We start from the raw sequence: 19,071 nt of genomic DNA, 5'->3' as shown, positions 1-19,071 counted from the left end.
CCTTTCATTACTCCTCCCCCTCGTTACAAACAACCCTTGTGCTTGATCCTTGTCTACTCCACCCGACGCCATACTGCTAGTAGCAACCTTACGAAGGTCATCCGCTAATAGCGAATTTCTCGTCTCTTCCATGCTTAGACTATCACCAACAAGCATCAAAGTTTGGACAAGGTTTTCATAGGATTTTGGCAATGAAAGTAACAATATGAGGGCTTGGTCCTCATCCTCAACCTTAACATCAATATCCTTCAAATCTGAGATAATCCTGTCAAACCTATTCACATATTCCTGAATAGAAGAACCCTCTTCCATTCTACATGTGAATAATTTGGATTTTAAGTAGACCCGATTCGTTAAAGTTTTCGTCATGAAACTGCTTTCTAGCTTTAACCACACACCCGCCGCCGTTGTTTCTTCGTCTACTAGGAACGCCACGTCCCTTTCAAGACACAACATAATGGTAGCCCGTGCTTCGAGATCTAACTCTTCCCAATCCTCATCTGACATATCTCCTGGTTTCTTTCCCGTCAACGTCTTGTGTAATTTCTGCGAGATTAACAGATTCTTCATCTGCATCCGCCAATAAGAAAAATCGTTTTTCCCATTGAACTTCTCTATCTCATATTTCCCTGCTTTGACCGTACCACTTCTCGATCCCATCTTCTCTTCGTTCAATTTCAACAAGGCTCTGGTACCAATTGTTATAACTAAAAGTCGCGGAAGCTATCGAACCTATCCTAGAAATTGATCCGATTATGAAGATTAATCGAAAAGCTAAGTCAAAATCAAATATGCGAACAGAATTTAACGAGGTTCGGCTTTAAAGCCTACGTCCTCGGGCGAACAAGAAATCTTTATTGAAGGATAGATGAAGACGACTAACACAACCCGCAAGTTCGTCCCAAGATGGTACCGTATAGTAATAACCTTCTATACTAAATCTTCGACGACCGAGAAATTTAACACCGCTCAAAAAACTATGAAAAATTTCTCTCACTCTTGCTCTCTCTCTTTAGCTCTCTCTAAAGAAGAGTTGTTGTTGCTTGTGTTGGTGTTGATTTACAAAGACTCAAGACCCCTATTTATATTATAATATAAGCCTGTGAGGTCCTCCAATTTTTTGGAAACCAATTCCAATTTAAAATTTAGAAACCTCCATTGATGCCTAAACCGCCACAAGCCATTAGGCATCAAAACCGCCTCTTCAATTGCACCGGCTGCAATTTGAGATTCCACTCAAAATTGAGCAACTTCCAAAATTGAATAGTTGTCAATTTTGAGTCCAAAAATTGGAAATCCAATTTTGTAGCAATTTCTATCCCACCGACTTTCACAAAACCAAATCTATTTAAATTGTTAGTCCATTTAAATTTATTTTAGTACAAATAATAGAGTTGTTAGTCCTTGTATGGCAACAAAAAACAAATCCTAAAGCATTGCAACTCTCAAATTCTTCTCTTTTATTTTCAGCTTAATGTTTTACTCCATCTTGAACTCAAATTTTGATGCCATATTCAACTCAACTTTCGATTCCATCTTCTCCTCAATTTTTTACTCCGACTCCATTTCGATCTTTACTTCTAACTCTAGTTTGATCATTTGCTACCATGATCGAGAAGCAATGAAGCGATATGGGACATGTAAAACGAGTAACTTGGTCATGAATTGAGCACATTTTATTGAATCAACGAATTGTGTATACAATAATCTCCTAGTAATATGTTGTACCGCTCAATGTACTTGTACGAAAATCAAAGCAAGAAATTGACAACCTATCCAAAATGTACCTCTGCTTTTGCGTTAAATTGCTTCATATCACATATTTACTGTGTTTTACATTTTGGTTTTCTTAGTAATTTACTTTTAAATTTTCTGTCAAGGATAACTTTGATCATAAAATTGTGCTTAAGCACTTTTAGTATTATAATTAAAGAGCATAAATTAAAAAAATAAAATATATGTTTAGTGGCTATAGATAGTTTGAACAAAATTGAGGGTGTTAGCAATTACAATAGTATTGACTTGTGGAGATTTAGGAGTTGCTATACAAAATTTTTTCATATTATTCACCATCACCTTTCCTATTTGTAATTTTTTTTTTGTGTGGAGGATTATATTTATAATTTTATGTGTTTTAGGTAATTTTTTTGTGTAGCGGGTTAAAAAAGGATAATTTTCACCAGAATATCTCAAACAACTTAAATCTATACTTATTGTAATCATCAAATATAGAATATTTATAAAAAATGATTTTCTCCATTAATTTGTTTTCTACTTTGGAAGATTAACAATGAAATAATGATAACAAATATCCCTAATTTGTTTAAAATAGAAATTTAGTCATCCAAAATTACAAATATGAGAAGAGAGAAAACATAGTTTCTTTGAGAGTGAAGATTTCCTTTCACTCTTATTTACAAGACGAGAGAACAAAATCTTTCTTCAAATAAAGGATTTCAAATTTATCTTTTCCCTTAAAAGTCAAGACTATCCAAATCCAAGGAAAAATAGTGTGATGAAGAAATAATGAAGACCCCACATTCTTATCTAGGTACCTTCTAGAAGAGCGTTAATTACGAGACTCCATATCTATATATACCCAATTAGTTTTTTTTCCACCAAATTCTTCTCATTCACCATCGGATCTCTATTCAATTCATTAATATTCCAACTCTTTTTTATCTTTGCTTCTACCTAAAAATTCTTTCCAATAAGTGGTGCCAGAAAGGAGGTCATCTAAAATCAAGGTTTGATTTTCTGTTAATCCTTTTCGCAATTCATTGATGTTATATTTTTTTTATATTTTTTGATGAGGTAGGTTTGGGCTATTAGTTTCATCTTTTCTTGGTAATGTGCATTTTCATTTGCTTCACTTTATTTTTAACTGTTACATTAATAAATCAAAAGTTTAGAGAATGAGAATGAAAGCTACAACAGATATGTATAAAATCAAATAATGTAACTTGAAAAACATATTCCTAACTGTAACTTGCAAGGTTGTAGATTAGTCTTCACAATTATTTTCTAGACTTAACTAGTTGTGAGCAACCACAAATAAATTGAGATAACCAAGACCGTACCACCACTTCAAAGCCTAAAATAGCTCAAACCACCGAAAAAAATGGGTCTAGAAGAGATTAAAATTAATAAATCTGATTATTTGAAGAAGATAGATCTTGGAAGACTCGCTAAAACACATCTAAAAACAAATTGTAAGGGACATAGATCTTAAGTGAAGGAGATTTAAAAAAGTAAATCTTAAAGGCAAACTCAACAAAAGATTTTGGAAACAAACTAACAAAGCCAATCTATTAAAACACTTCAAGCATCTTCATTTGCTTGATTTGATTTGACTTATTTAATTCTTAATTGGATTACCCCTTATTAACTTAACCTGTTAGGTTTAGACGAAGAAATGTATTAGCACGGGAAGTGGCTGGTGAAAAAAAAGACCAAAAACTATATTTCTAGGTTAAGGTTATGGTTTCCCACACAACGACACCAAATATTCTCCTCTTACTATATGATATACAATTTGGATATCGATAAATCATTATTGTTGATGTTGAAAGTATATCAGTGTTGTTTGTCATACTATCAGATTATTATTCTATACTAGTAGAATTTAGCTTGTACTACACGCACTTTCCAATGTCTCCCCATTAAGTAATGTTATAGAATTTAGATTGTAGTACACAAGCCATATATATCCAATATCTCCCCCTCATGTACTGTTATAGTTAACATCTTTATATTTTAACTTTCTAAAACTTCAAATGTTTTTAATTAAATTTTTAGAAAATTTTTTGTTATAATAATACCAAAGTCAATACCTTCATTAGATCTTATAATCTCAGAAATAGACTTAAGAAATAAACCAGGTAAGGACGTTGGCACAAGTTTCAATGCATGATTTTTTTGTTTTGTTGAAGAAGTTTCAATACATGTTACCCCTCTTGAAATATAGACATGATCTTACAAATCTATTTGTTTAGGAAGGAGTTCTACAATGTCTACATATAAATTTGGTTGTACGTGTTATGAGATCATCAACTCGGTATATATTATGTTCTCATGGAGATATAATTTCCTTTAATGTTTTTAGTCCATTGTATGCTCTTCCTGTCTCATAGTTTTCCATTGTCTAGAAAATTTGTTCGTCTAGTTTTAATTTCACATAAGATTTTTTTGGATGTATGAGTTTAGTTTCTCACATGGAGGAAAAGGTCGTCATCAGATTTGAGCTTGCAGCGCTTCATTTTATTGTTGCAAAATGTAAGGTCCGAGATCCGATTCCAAACTGTCAACTTTCTTCAAAGATCAATTTCCAAGGTAAAATGTACTATATTTTTTGTTTTAAATGCATGCATGAAAAATATAACAGCAGTGGTGCAATGCCCGAACAATATCTCGGTCGAATCCCGACAGCGGTACGTGGTTGGTTCAGATCTAGTGAGAGAAAGTGTTTGACTTTCTCTCACTAGATCATGCCCGTCCAAGTACCCCGGCCGGGATTTGGCCCGGATATTAGCCGGGCATTGCACTATTTCCCTAAATATAAGTGTCTGGGTGCATGGTTGGTGGGTCATATATTACCCTGGGCATTAACTTCATGCCTAGGCAAGGGAGCTAATTTTTCTATGTTTGTTCTTGTTAAATATAAAAGGTTTAAATATAAAAGGTCGAGGTGTAATAAAATAAAGGATACATGCCTTCGGGGGCGAATATAGCTGCAATGACCATATAGGATTAGGATTAACTACTCCTTAATCCTAAAAAAAAATTGCCTTCTTGCTTCATAAAGGGAGCTAATTTTTCTATGTTTGATACAACCCTCTCTACATTATGAAGCTTTTTCAATTTACTGCAGTGGTTGAAGACCTAAGACTCATAATCGAAGGACTCAAACCAATCATAAAAATGCATATAACTTCTTGAGATATGCTGTCAAAATTGTAATGCTGATACTTCTGAAAGTCAAATGTCTTATATTTCTGGTCATTACTACAGATATCCGCTCTGTATATGTTTATTTACTAACAAATTGTTTCTGTCATGAAGGCAAAGGATACGTTGCTAGTAGCCGAACAAGAGATATCAGAGCTTGTTGGCCATTTCCTTAGGAACTTCACAACAACAGGGACGAGGAAGTACTTGCAAGACTTCCTCTTAGTGTTCCCTCATTTAGCTATTGGGATTGCCGCGATTGCACGACGAGAATTTCTAATGAAAATGTTGGAGGAAGATTATGAGAAGAAAAAGTTAATAAATGGGGAGTTTGATCAGAGGGATTTAGTCATCGTTTTGCATCCAAGGTTGAGAATGGGAAACTTTGAAGGTGAAGAGATGGATTTCGTCTATATTGAGGAGGTTCAAGATTTGACAATGAGACAAACTGGCCTTTTCAACTATATATATGTAGAAGGATTTGTTTTCTCGGTGATACGGTTGAAACGATAGCTAGGGGAATTGATTGGAGATTCCAAGACATATAATCTATGGCCTTCTACATCTGGAACCTAACTTTCTCACTCACCTAGGTGTTCTAAAGCTCTCTTAGAGCGTAATTGATCTTATATACAATTTCTTTCGGCACTCGATTGACATTGTAAGTCCTGATAATAGAATACGTGACATTAGATCAGGATCGAGATGAAGAGATCCGATGATCAAGATGAGTCCAAGATATTGGAAAATATAAAAGATATGAGTCGGATCGAAATGAAGAGATTCGGCGATCACGATGAGTCCATGATATATGAAGATCCAGTAATATTTAATTTCATGTATGTAGGATCTCTTGTAATTATATTTAGATAAACATTATATTATTTCCTAGTTTAGTTGGGAGAAACTATGAAACTCTCAACCCCAATTTCTCTATAAATAGGAAAGGGTCATAAGAGTTAAATCTCCGAGTTATGTTTGACAAATGTAACCGATCAAATCCACGAGTTGTGATGATTATTAATGAAACAATTATTTCTCCGTGGATGTAGGTCATGAGTATCCGACCGAACCACGTAATATTACTGTGTCAGTTATTTCCGTGTCGATTATCCCATAACCATGAATTTAACATGGTATGATGAGCAGGTTAATTAGTCCTGACTTATGCTTTGCAAAATTACAACTTTTTTTTATAGTTATGATTACATTATTATTCAATCGCTTTGTTGATTTGTTAAACCTTTTCCAAGATTATTCTTGATGATTATATTTCATCTTCAAGACGAGAAAATAAAGTGAAAGAAGAAATCTAATTCTACTCATCGAAGAAGCACCAAAGACTTCCTCTTCAACAAAAGTCAGTCCTATATTCATTTTCGAATTCTTTTGATCTTTTTTTTCAATTCTTTTAGACATAAAATAGGTCTAAAATTCAAAAGCATACTCCTGGAACTAAAACTGACCAGATCTGGTCTATTCTCGTTCTAGCCGACCAACCCTATTCCTGGTTTCGTCCAATCCGCAACCAGAATGAGTTTCAATTTTGGACAGATATGGTGTATCCACATATCTATTTGAAAAATGTGTGGATGATTGCTCCATTTTGTTATCAAGTTTAGGTCACTATCTTTGTAGGAGTCTGTATAAGAGAGTCATATTGTTGGAGTATGTTAACCTTTTTATCACATTCTATGATTTTTTTCTAAAATTTTGCAGAATGAATTTCAATTTGGACAGATTGATGAGAGCTTCGCCTTCTTTTGACTATTCAAATCATACCCCAATGCGTTGCATCATGGAATTTGGGGATGAATTCAAGCAATTAGTGAGTAGTTCGAGTTTCTTGATCTATTAATGTTTTACAAGTTTTTTTTTGTTTTGTTTCTTTTTTGCCGTTAATCTTTTTCTTAAGATTTTCTCAAGACATGCTTAAAATCCAAGTTTGCAACATGACTTCTTTACGACTTATAGAAGCGTGATTCACGCACATACATATAAGGTTGGACTATAAACTTCTATTGCCGTATCTGTGTCACATTACAACGGGTCCGAGCTATACTTTAGGCATTATTAGATGTTATTTCAAAGCCGGAAGGGATGCAAAAGATCCAATTTATTTCCTTATAGATTACACATAAGAGACTTAAAAAAATATACTTAAATATTAATACACGTGATAACAAAGTCTTTTGAAAATTTTAATCAGATTAAATGTACTCCTCATTAATCGTTTCCTTTCCGAGAACTCTAACTAAATTAAAAGAGAAGTACTCAAAGCAAATAATAAGTCATTAAAAGTCAAAGTTCAACTCGTTTTTAACTTGGGAGATGCTATAATTATTTAAGGGATTACTTAAAGGATGACATAATGACGGGAATAATTAGCGAAACGAGTTGAGCATAAGGGTGGACAACGTACCCGAGCGGCCGAGCTATTCCTTGGGCGTTATTAGCTGTTATTTCAAAGCCAGAAGGGATGTTTAAGATCCGATCTATTTCCTTATAGATTACACATAAAAGACCGATTAAAACAATATACTTAAATTTTAAAACACGTAATAACAAAATCTCATGAAAATTTTAATCAAAATAAATTTCATCACTGTTCATTAATTGTTTTCTTTCCGAGAATTCTAATTGAATTAAAACCGAAGTACTCAAGGCAAATAATAAGTGATTAAAAGTCCAAGTTCAACTCGTTTCGCTAATTATTCCCGTCCTAAGATTTTTAACTTGGCATATACTACTACAATTACTTAAATGATTACTTGAAGGATTACTTAAAGGATGACTTAGTGACTCAGTTTGCACTAAAAGACAAAGTTTTTCAAAGTTTGACAATGATGTGGAGCCCTTTTTCTAACAACTTAAAATATTAGCTCTTATATTTGTCCACTCTTTCATGATGGCTCCTATGTGGCTTTTCTATTCTCCCTCATTCTTTTCTGGAAGCTCACCATCCTATAGAACACCTTTATTGTGATGTCTCTACAGGCCAAATGAAACTCAATCTAAACTTTCACTTCCCACAAAATGCCCCAAATCGAATATTATTGTAATTCTAATTATGTTATGTTTTGCAATGTCCTTCAAACCTTGATTCTAAATCCCAAATCTCCAACAACTTTGTCGTTAAACACTTAAAAAAACGGGAGATGCTAGAGTGACCAGTTTTTTGGGCATTTTAATGCCCAGCTGATGTGGAATCACTAAAAGACGAGGTTTTTTCAAAGTTTGACTACGGTGGGGACAGCTTTTGTTTCTAAATGAGAAAATATGTCACTCTCTAAGTACCAATTTCTAAGTCACTCTATCATTTCCCTAAAAAAACATCATTAATACTCCTTTGGAATCAATATATGATTATAGAAATTATTGTGCAAAAAACTATTAATGGTGGAGTTGATTACTGGTCGTGCACTAACTTATCCAATATACGTCAATATGAGGCTACTCGTTACTTCAAGGAACTAGTTAGCATGTACCCAGTAAAGGAATGGTAAATTTCACTTTTTCCCTTCTTTTAGTCAGGTAGATTTTGAAATATCTTTCATTTTGTAAAGTTGTTTCGAAGTCCTCTAACACCAATTGATTCGCTGTGCATACCCTAACCAAATTGATTATGATGTTGTTAATTTGTATAGAGAGGCTATTTCAAACTCACGAGGAAACAACTGCAGCTTCTCATTGTCATATTGCCTGATTTTACTAGATCCTATAGCCAGCTACACGTGATGGTAAAGACGGAAATATCATGGAGCGAATTGTAGTGCCCTAACAATTAATTACGGGGTGCCTATAGCAGGACCACCTTTTCACCCCTTTAAAAACCCTACTACCCATCATATTTCCTCTCTTTTCCAGCCGTGAGAAATAGGCAGCAACAAGCTAATTAATTGGGAGGAATCTAGAGAGAGAAAGTGTGGCTTAGAGAGAGAAAGTGTGGAGGAAGGAGAAGGAGGATCAAAGAGCTTTACTAAAGGGGTTTGGTTTCTTCTTCTTGGTGCTACAAAATCAAGTAGGTTTCTTTTTCCCTAGGGTTTATATAGCCCTCTTTAATTTCAAACCTAGATTTGAATGGTTAGAACAATAACAACTTTAAACCATGAATTTTTGTTAAGTTATCATCAAATTAGTACCAATTAGTGATACAATATACATATACTTTGATTAGAAACTAATCCCAACAACAATAAAGTAACCCTAGAACATTATACTTATAGTAATAGAGTATTTACATACCCGGATAGCAACCTAGGCCATTAAGGTTATATAAATTTAGTACAAATAGATCCGGACAGCAACCTAGAAGTTGAGAATTATTCGTGTTTATGTGAATGATGTTGATAATTGATGTTTGTGATCAATTAGATGTAATATTTTGCACTTCTAGACATATTTATATAAGTAAGTTCATCGAAATAGGTTATAGTGATATTATAACCAATATTTATCATGTTTGACTCGTTTGATTGTATGAGATTATATGTATGATATTGGAATATAAGTGTTATCCATAGTTGTGTGTGATATATTGCTCTAGGTTGTTAACCTAGAAAGCATAGGCTAGTCGGAACCAAGAATGGTTGGCTCGACATGTGGGTCGATTGCAAACACTAGTTACCATTACGATATTGGATAACTTGGTGGACCATGATCTTGAGTTTCGTTAATGGATTGAACTAAGACTGGTTGGCTCGACATGTGGGTCGATTGCAAACACGGGTTTGTCAATTTGATATTGGACAACCTAGTGGACCAGGGGCTTGGGTTCTAATATGGATTGACGATTGTAATCCATAGGTGGTTGGCTCGACAGGATGATCGATGCAAACACAAGTTCATTCTTGTGGACCACATACTTCTAGTTTGAGAAGTAATTTACCAACTAGAGGTTGGCTCGCCTCCTGCTCATATGAGAAGTGCTCGTGTTGCACGGATTGCCTTTTGGAGAGATATCCATGGTTTATTGAGAGGTTTAAGTCGATGCAAACACGGATGCTAAGTGAAGCTATCTCGTGGACCTCAAAATTGGTTATGCCCCTCAAAAAGAGAAGTTGTATTGTTTGAATCTCTTCAACTGTGAATCAGGTTGACTTTAGTGGTGTTGACACGAAAGGCGTAACACAATAAACTGTTATTGTTTTTCTTCTGTTCGATATTTGGTTTTGTTATTGGATTGGTCTATTTAGACCTTAGGTAATTAGAAATCTACTAGCTGGGTTCTGACCCAGCCTACTATTTTTCAGGTGATAGAGATCGGGGAGCACCACCAGCTTGATCCCAGTTCGTCAGTTCAGAGCTTCTTTCTTAGTTTTCGTTTTCGAGATTAGGTAGTTATTTGGAGTTTCACTTTCTAGATAGTTATTTGTTTCATTCGTTATTGTCCGACCTACGTGTCGATGATTCAGAACCATTGTTTGAGTTAAGAAAGTCTAATGGATTTCTTTTAGATGATTTATTGATTCTTATGAGCTTCACATTTGATATTATTTGTCTCTTTTGATGGGTATATCAACTATGTTTACTGTTCTGCGGAGAAATGCTTTGAGTTTAGGTTTTCATGGCGGCTGACGTGGAAATCTAGGCTTGGGGCGTTACACGAATGTACGCAACAATAAAAGGTAATAACAATATTCACTCCTTCAAGAACTACAAGAAACTTAAAATTGTTAATCCTGAAGGTTCTGTTCTTGCTCTGAGTATAATGCTATTACTGGTGGATTCAAACCAAATCTACTTAAATTGTTAGTCCATTTAATTTTATTTATGTTTGAATATTGTGGACTGGATAATTGTTTCTTTCACTGGTGAATTACGTTGATTAGTTTTTGTTTTGTTCTGATTTCAGATTATGTAAACGTGAGTTGCCTTATAACCCGGACGATCTCATGGTTAAGTGGAAAGACAGTCAAGGTTGGTAAATTCTAGTTTTGTAATGTGTAGATTGCTTTGTTGCTTGTTATGTACTATATGTGTAGTGGTATTGGTCGTCGATGATGGCGGTAATGGTGAAGAAGGTGACAAAGGGAAGAGAGAGATTTTGTCTAAGTTGTTTAAGAGTTAACTTATTTTCATTAAGTGCAACATATTAGTTCACCAAGAGTCAGATTCGTTCACTATGTATAGACTTGTATATATATCAGGCCGTCAAGCCTAATGTTTTTAGTACAAATAATAAAGTTGTTAGTCCTTGTATGGCCATATGGATTGCATTCTGTATCTACTAGTCTTTTGTTTCAGGTATTTTCTTCTAGCAAAAGATAATTCACTTTCACAAGGAAAAGGAAGTAAATGAAATTTGTCTCACACGATGATTGCGGAAGGGGAAGATTTTGTTGGAGGAAGAGAACAAAAAACAAATCCTAAAGCATTGCGACTCTCAAAGTCTTCTCTTTTATTTTCAGCTTAATGTTTTACTCCATCTTGAACTCAAATTTTGATGCCATATTCAGCTCAACTTTTGATTTCATCTTCTCCTCAATTTTTTACTCCAACTCCATTTCGATCTTTACTTCTAACTCTAGTTTGATCATTTGCTACCATGATCGAGAAGCAATGAAGCGATATGGGACATGTAAAACGAGTAACTTGGTCATGAATTGAGCACATTTTATTGAATCAACGAATTGTGTATACAATAATCTCCTTGTAATATGTTGTACCGCTCAATGTACTTGTACGAAAATCAAAGCAAGAAATTGACAACCTATCCAAAATGTACCTCTTATTTTCTTTCAAGTTAAAGATCCATCTTACTAAATGCTATTTGAACAAATGGTTTAGGTTATTCAAGGCTAAAAAAAGTTTACAGATCCATTTATAGATTTTTTCGCGAAATCTTGCGTTTAAATGTTGAGGACCAAGTTACTCATTAACCAAGTATGTATTAACCTATTGGATTCATTTTCTAAATCCAAACAGATCAATTGAAAACACAATCAATATCAAATCATTACAAAAACTGGAAGAGACTTTAAGGATCAAACCTTAACTTTATCGGAACAAGTGAAAAAGAACTGAACAACCCAAAGGCAAAATCGTGAGTTTGATGGTTAAAGTCAGGTTGGACGAAACTAGAATCCTATAGTTAGGCTAGTGAAGACTTGGGGTTATTTGGTAATTGCTAATTAAAGTTATGTTTATGCTTGTTTTTCTTATTCATTAAAATCTATCTGCTTTTGCGTTAACTTGCTTCATATCACATATTTACTGTGTTTTACATTTTGATTTTCTGAGTAATTTACTTTTAAATTTTCTGTCAAGGATAACTTTGATCATAATATTGTGCTTAAGCACTTTTAGTATTATAATTAAAGATCATAAATTAAAAAAATAAAATATATGTTTAGTGGCTAAAGATAGTTTGAACAAAATTGAGGGTGTTAGCAATTACAATGGTATGGACTTGTGGGGATTTAGGAGTTGCTATACAAAATTTTGTCTCGTAAGTCATATTATTCACCAGCCTATTTGTAAATTTTTTTGTGTGGAGGATTACATTTTTAATTTTAGGTGTTTTAGCTAATTTTTTTGTGTGGCGGGTTAAAAAAGGATAATTTTCACCAGAATATCTCAAACAACTTAAATATATACTTATTGTAATCATCAAATATAGGATATTTATAAAAAATGATTTTCTCCATTAATTTGTTTTCTACTTTGGAAGATTAACAATGAAATCATGACAACAAATATCCCTAATTTGTTTAAAATAGAAATTTAGTCATCCAAAATTACAAATATGAGGAGAGAGAAAACATAGTTTCTTTGAGAGTGTAGATTTCCTTTCACTCTTATTTACAAGACGAGAGAACAAAATCTTTCTTCAAATAAAGGATTTCATATTTATCTTTTCCCTTAAAAGTCAAGACTATCCAAATCCAAGGAAAAATAGTGTGATAAAGAAATAATGTAGACCCCACGTTCTTATCTAGGTGGTTTCTAGAAGAGCGTTAATTACGAGACTCCATATCTATATATACCCAATTAGTTTTTTTTTCCACCAAATTCTTCTCATTCACCATCGGATCTCTATTCAATTCATTAATATTCCGACTCTTTTTTATCTTTGCTTCTACCTAAAATTCTTTCCACTAAGTGGTGCAAGAAAGGAGGTCATCTAAAATCAAGGTTTGTTCTGTTAATCCTTCTTGCAATTCATTGATGTTATATTTTTTTTATATTTTTTGATGAGGTAGGTTTGGGCTATTAGTTTCATTTTTTCTTGGTAATGTGCATTTTCATTTGCTTCACTTTATTTTTAACTGTTACATTAATAAATCAAAAGTTTAGAAAATGAGAATGAAAGCTCCAATAGATATGTATAAAATCAAATAATGTAACTTGAAAAACACATTCCTAACTGTAACCTGCAAGGTTGTAGATTAGTCTTCACAATTATTTTCTAGACTTAACTAGTTGTGAGCAACCACAAATAAATTGAGATAACCAAGACCGTACCACCACTTCAAAGCCTAAAATAGCTCAAACCACCGAAAAAATGGGTCTAGAAGAGATTAAAATTAATAAATCTGATTATTTGAAGAAGATAGATCTTGGAAGACTCGCTAAAACACATCTAAAAACAAATTGTAAGGGACATAGATCTTAAGTGAAGGAGATTTAAAAAAAGTAAATCTTAAAGGCAAACTCAACAAAAGATTTTGGAAACAAACTAACAAAGCCAATCTGTTAAAACACTTCAAGCATCTTCATTTGCTTGATTTGATTTGACTTATTTAATTCTTAATTGTATTACCCCTTATTAACTTAACCTGTTAGGTTTAGATGAAGAAATGTATTAGCACGGGAAGTGGCTGGAGAAAAAACAGACCAAAAACTATATTTCTAGGTTAAGGTTATGGTTTCCCACACAATGACATCAAATATTCTCCTCTTACTATCTGATATACAATTTGGATTTCGATAAATCACAATTGTTGAAGTTGAAAGTATATCAATGTTGTTTGTCATACTATCTGATTATTATTCTCTACTAGTAGAATTTGGATTATAGTACACGCACTTTCCATTGTCTCCCCATTAAGTAATGTTATAGAATTTAGATTGTAGTACACACCATATATATCCAATATCTCCCCCTTATGTACTGTTATAGTTAACATCTTTATATTTTAACTTTCTAAAACTTCAAATGTTTTTAATTTTTAGAAATTTTTTTGTTATAATAATACCAAAGTCAATACCTTCTTTAGATCTTATAATCTTAGAAATAGACTTAAGAAATAAACCAGGTAAGGACGTTGGCACAAGTTTCAATGCATGATTTTTTCGTTTTGTTGAAGAAGTTTCAATACATGTTACCCCTCTTGAAATAAAGACATGATCTTACAAATCTTTTTGTTTAGGTAGCAGTTCTACAAAGTCTACATATAAATTTGATTGTACGTGTTATGAGATCATTAACTCGGTATAGAATTTAGATTGTAGTACACGCCATATATATCCAATATCTCCCCATTATGTACTGTTATAGTTAACATCTTTATGTTTTAACTTTCTAAAACTTCAAATGTTTTTAATTAGATTTTTAGAAATTTTTATGTTATAATAATATCAAAGTCAATACCTTTATTAGATCTTATAATCTTCTAAAGAGACTTAAGAAATAAACCATGGTAACGACGTTGGCAGAAGTTTCAATCCATGTTTTTTTTTGTTGAAGAAGTTTCAATACATGTTACCCCTCTTGAAATAAAGACAATGTCTACATGTAAATTTGATTGTACGTGTTATGAGATCATAACCTCGGTATATATTATGTTCTTATTAGAAATAATTTCCTTTAATGTTTTTAATCCAATGTATGCTCTTCCTGTCTCATAGTTTTGCATTGTCTAGAAAATTTGTTCGTCTAATTTTAATTTCACATAAGATTTTTTTGGATGTATGAGTTTAGTTTCTCACATGGAGGAAAAGGTCGTCATCAGATTTGAGCTTGCAACGGTTCATTTTATTGTTGCAAAATGTAAGGTCCTAGATCTGATTCCAAACAGTCTACTTTCTTCAAAGATCAACCCAGGTAAAACGTACTCTATTTTTTGTCTTAAATGCATGCATGAAAAATATAACAGCAGTGATGCTATGCCCGATCATTATCTCGGCCGGGTTACGTGACTGGTTCATAACTAGTGAGAGAAAGTGTTTGACTTTCTCTCACTAGATCATGCCCGTCCAAGTACCCCGGTCGGGATTAGGCCTGGATATTCGCCGGGCATTGCACTATTTCCCTAAATACAAAAGGCCGAGGTATAATAATAAAAAAAAGGATACATGCCTTAGGGGGCGAGTATAGTTGCAATGACCTTATAGTAATATTCATTTCCCTCTTTGCTGTTCTAATTTGTATTATTTAACTACTCTTTAATCCTCAAAAAAATTTGTGTTCTTCCTTCATAAACGGAGCTAATTTTTCTATGTTTGATACAACCCTCTCTACATTATGAAGCTTTCTCAATGGACTGTAGTGACTGAAGACCTAACACTCATAACCGAAGGACTCAAACCAATCATAAAAATGCATATAACTTCTTGAGATATGCTGTCAAAATTGTAATGCTGATAGTACTTCCGAAAGTCAAATGTCTTATGTTTCTTGTCATTACTACAGATTTCCGCTCTGTATGTTTATTTACTAACAAATTGTTTCTGTCATGAAAACAGAGGATACGTTGCTAGTGCCCGAACTAGAGATATTAGAGCTTGTTGGCCATTTCCTCCGGAACTTCATAACAATCGGACGAGGAAATACTTGCAAGGCTTCCCCTTAGAGTTCCATCATTTAGCTGTTGGGATTGCCCCGATTGCACGAAGAGAATTTCTAATGAAAATGTTAGAGGAAGATTATGAGGATTTCTCATAATCTTTTGTTTTTGATTATGAGAAGAAAAAGTTAATAAACAGTGAGTTTGTTCAGGCGGATTTAGTCATCGTTTTGCACCCAAGGTTGAGAACTGGAGACTTTGAATGTGAAGAGATGGATTTCGTCTATATTGACGAGGTTCAAGATTTGACAATAAGACAAATTTGCCTTTTCAACTTTACATATGGAGAAGGATTTGTTATCTCTGGTGATACAGCCAAAACGATAGGTAGGGTAATTGATTCGAGATTCCAAAACATAAAATCTTTGTTCTACCGAGTTCGTAATGGGATCCGAGAGGTGAAGCTCTTCTCATGGGAAGGAAAAATACCAATGTCGTATCTATGGCATTTTACATTTGGAACAAAACTTTCTCACTCGCGCAGGTGTTCTAAAGCTCTCTCGGAGCGTAATTGATCTTATATACATTTTCTTTCGGCACTCGATTGACATTTGTAAGTCCAGATAATAGGATACGTGACATTAGAGACAGATCGAGATGAAGAGATCTGATGATCAAGATGAGTCCAAGATATTGAAAAATATAAAAGATATGAAAGATATAAAAGATATGAGACGGATCGAGATGAAGAGATTCAGCGATCAAGATGAGTCCATGATATATGAAGATCCAGTAATATTTAGTTTCATGTATGTAGAATCTCTTGTAATTATATTTAGATAAACATTATATTCTGTTTAGTTAGGAGAAACTATGAAACCCTCAACACAATTTCTCTATAAATAGGAAAGGGTTATAGGAGTTAAATCACCGAGTTATATCTGACAAATGTAACCGATCAAATCCACGAGTTGTATTGGTTATTAATGAAACAATTATTTCTCCGTGGATGTAGGTCTTGAGTATCCGACCGAACCACATAATATTACTGCTTCAGTTATTTTAGTGTCGATTATCACATAACCGTGAATTTAAAATGGTATGATGAGCAGGTTAATTAGAACTGACTTATGCTTCCGCAAAATTACAACTTTTCTTTATAGTTATGATTACATTATTATTCAATCGCTTTGTGGATTTGTTAAACCTTTTCCAAGATTATTCTTGATGATTATGTTTCATCTTCAAGACGAGAAAATCAAGTGAAGAAGAAGAAATATAATTCTACTCATCGAAGAAGCACCATGGACTTCCTCTTCAACAAAAATCAGTTCTATATTCATTTTTGAAATCTTTTGATTTTTTTTTTCAATTTTTTTAAAATATAAAATAGGTCTAAAATTCAACAACATACTCCTTGAACTAAAAATGTCCAAATCTGGTCAATTCTCGTTCTAGCCGACCAACCCTATTCCGGGTTTCGTCCAATCCGTAACCAGACAGCTCGAGCTCAATAAACCTTGTTGACCAGAGTCAATGTCGTTTTACTCCACAAAAAATCCCTCTTTTCCATATTTGGTGCCTATAGCATCAGATTCATCTCTCGGAGGTTGCAGAAAAGGGTTGTTTACCTTTACACCTATTTATTCTTCTTCCCGAGAGAAACCCTTAGGGTTTCCAACAGTTGCCGACCACCACAGCGCCTCATTGTCGCTTGTCATGCACTGAGGCGTTTTGAGGCGTTTGGAGATCCCCTATCAGTGACTTCCTTTCCCGGCCTAGCACCAAATTTTCTTCCACGAGTCGACTACATCGTACACACTTGACCCGACGTGCTTCTTCTTTTTGGCGACAAAAACCCCTAGGGTTTGATTCCCTGCATTTTCTGGCGAGATTTTCTTCCAATCGATTGCTTTCATCGACTTGGACATCACTTTACTAACCACCAACGGTTTTCCTTTCGATTTGGTCAAGAATCGACAGTGTTTTTGTTCTCGGCTTTGGACCAACGTCGATTACTCTCTCTCTCTCTCTAGACACTTAATAAGTAAAAATCACTTAATAAGTGCAAAAATCAAACGCCCTGCTTCTTTTGTTATTGATCCAAATCGTAACTTCTATATTACTTATATTTTATTCTATTTCAACGTTTTTAAATTAATATGACATCTGACATTTAGATTTACTTGTAGATATTACATGTGAAAGTTTACCGGAATAAATCAAAACTGAATAAAACGAGACTAGTTGGAAAGTAAATGAAACGATGCATTTAGGTGTGGTTTGACAACACTAAAATAAGTTATTTTTTTGCTTATTTAAGTAGAAAAGTAAAAAAGTTAGTTTGGTGACAAAAAAATTTCCGACTTCACTTAAATTAAAATTTGACTTTCAACAAAAATCAGTTCTGTATTCATTTTTGAATTCTTTTGACTTTTTTTTTTCAATTTTTTTGAAATATAAAATAGGTCTAAAATTCAACAACATACTCCTTAAACTAAAAATGTTCAAATCTGGTCAATTCTCGTTCTAGCCGTCCAACCCTATTCTGGGTTTCGTCCAATCCGTAACCAGACAGCTCGAGCTCAATAAACCTTGTTGACCAGAGTCAATGTCGTTTTACTCCACAAAAAATCCCTCTTTTCCATATCTGGTGCCTATAGCATCAGATTCATCTCTCGGAGGTTGCAGAAAAGGTTTGTTTACCTTTACACCTATTTATTCTTCTTCCCGAGAGAAACCCTTAGGCTTTCCAACAGTTGTCGACCACCACAGCGCCTCATTGTCGCTTGTCATGCACTGAGGCGTTTGGAGTTCCCCTATCAGTGACTTCCTTTTCCGGCCTAGCACCAAATTTTCTTCCACGAGTCGACTACATCGAACACACTTGACCCGACGTGCTTCTTCTTCTTGGCGACAAAAACCCTAGGGTTTGATTCCCTGCATTTTCTGGCGAGTTTTTCTTCCAATCGATTGCTTTCATCGACTTGGACATCACTCTACTAACCACCAACGGTTTTCCTTTCGATTTGGTCAAGAATCGACAGTTTTTTTGTTCTCGGCCTTGGACCAACGTCGATTACTCTCTCTCTCTCTAGACACTTAATAAGTAAAAATCACTTAATAAGTGCAAAAATCAAACACCCTGCTTCTTTTGTTATTGATCCAAATCGTAACTTCTATATTACTTATATTTTATTCTATTTCAACGTTTTTAAATTAATATGACATATGACATTTAGATTTACTTGTAGATATTACATGTGAAAGTTTACCAGAATAAATCAAAACTGAATACAACGAGACTAGTTGGAAAGTAAATGAAACGATGCATTTAGGTGTGGTTTGACAACACTAAAATAAGTTATTTTTTTGCTTATTTAAGTAGAAAAGT

The 19,071-nt window shown here is 33.8% G+C and overlaps 1 protein-coding gene and 2 long non-coding RNA genes across 5 annotated transcripts; all 3 read left to right on the top strand.

The window, feature by feature from the left end:
• Window positions 1-2,646: 2,646 nt before the first annotated feature.
• LOC147563882 (uncharacterized) lies at window positions 2,647-6,026 on the top strand. Of its 3 annotated transcripts, none has more exons than XR_015236723.1 (3): window positions 2,647-2,747; window positions 4,207-4,332; window positions 5,062-6,026. XR_015236723.1 is itself a non-coding variant. In XM_086665266.1 (3 exons), the coding sequence occupies exons 1-3, from the start codon at window positions 4,010-4,012 to the stop codon at window positions 5,458-5,460; spliced, it is 573 nt and encodes a 190-aa protein (XP_086521392.1). In that variant the 5' UTR covers window positions 2,831-4,009; the 3' UTR covers window positions 5,461-6,026. The 3 variants fall into 3 exon arrangements, 1 of the variants encoding a protein (XP_086521392.1); XR_015236725.1 differs by lacking the exon at window positions 2,647-2,747 and adding an exon at window positions 2,781-2,814; XM_086665266.1 differs by lacking the exon at window positions 2,647-2,747 and adding an exon at window positions 2,831-4,057.
• Window positions 6,027-8,828: 2,802 nt separating this feature from the next.
• LOC147563881 (uncharacterized) lies at window positions 8,829-11,196 on the top strand. The gene is made up of 4 exons (XR_015236720.1): window positions 8,829-8,968; window positions 10,200-10,283; window positions 10,508-10,574; window positions 10,802-11,196. It is a non-coding gene; the product is annotated as an uncharacterized LOC147563881 (long non-coding RNA).
• A 1,760-nt stretch (window positions 11,197-12,956) lies between these two features.
• LOC147563880 (uncharacterized) lies at window positions 12,957-16,487 on the top strand. The gene is made up of 3 exons (XR_015236717.1): window positions 12,957-13,083; window positions 14,873-14,995; window positions 15,637-16,487. It is a non-coding gene; the product is annotated as an uncharacterized LOC147563880 (long non-coding RNA).
• The last annotated feature ends 2,584 nt before the right edge of the window (window positions 16,488-19,071 follow it).

This window comes from Eschscholzia californica, unplaced genomic scaffold (genome assembly GCF_041429995.1).
Source record: "Eschscholzia californica isolate CP2 unplaced genomic scaffold, dmEscCali1.0.p SCAF_1, whole genome shotgun sequence".
Classification (NCBI taxonomy): domain Eukaryota; kingdom Viridiplantae; phylum Streptophyta; class Magnoliopsida; order Ranunculales; family Papaveraceae; genus Eschscholzia; species Eschscholzia californica.
Note: the sequence above shows the minus strand (reverse complement) of the source record. Positions and strands in the feature narration are given on the sequence as shown.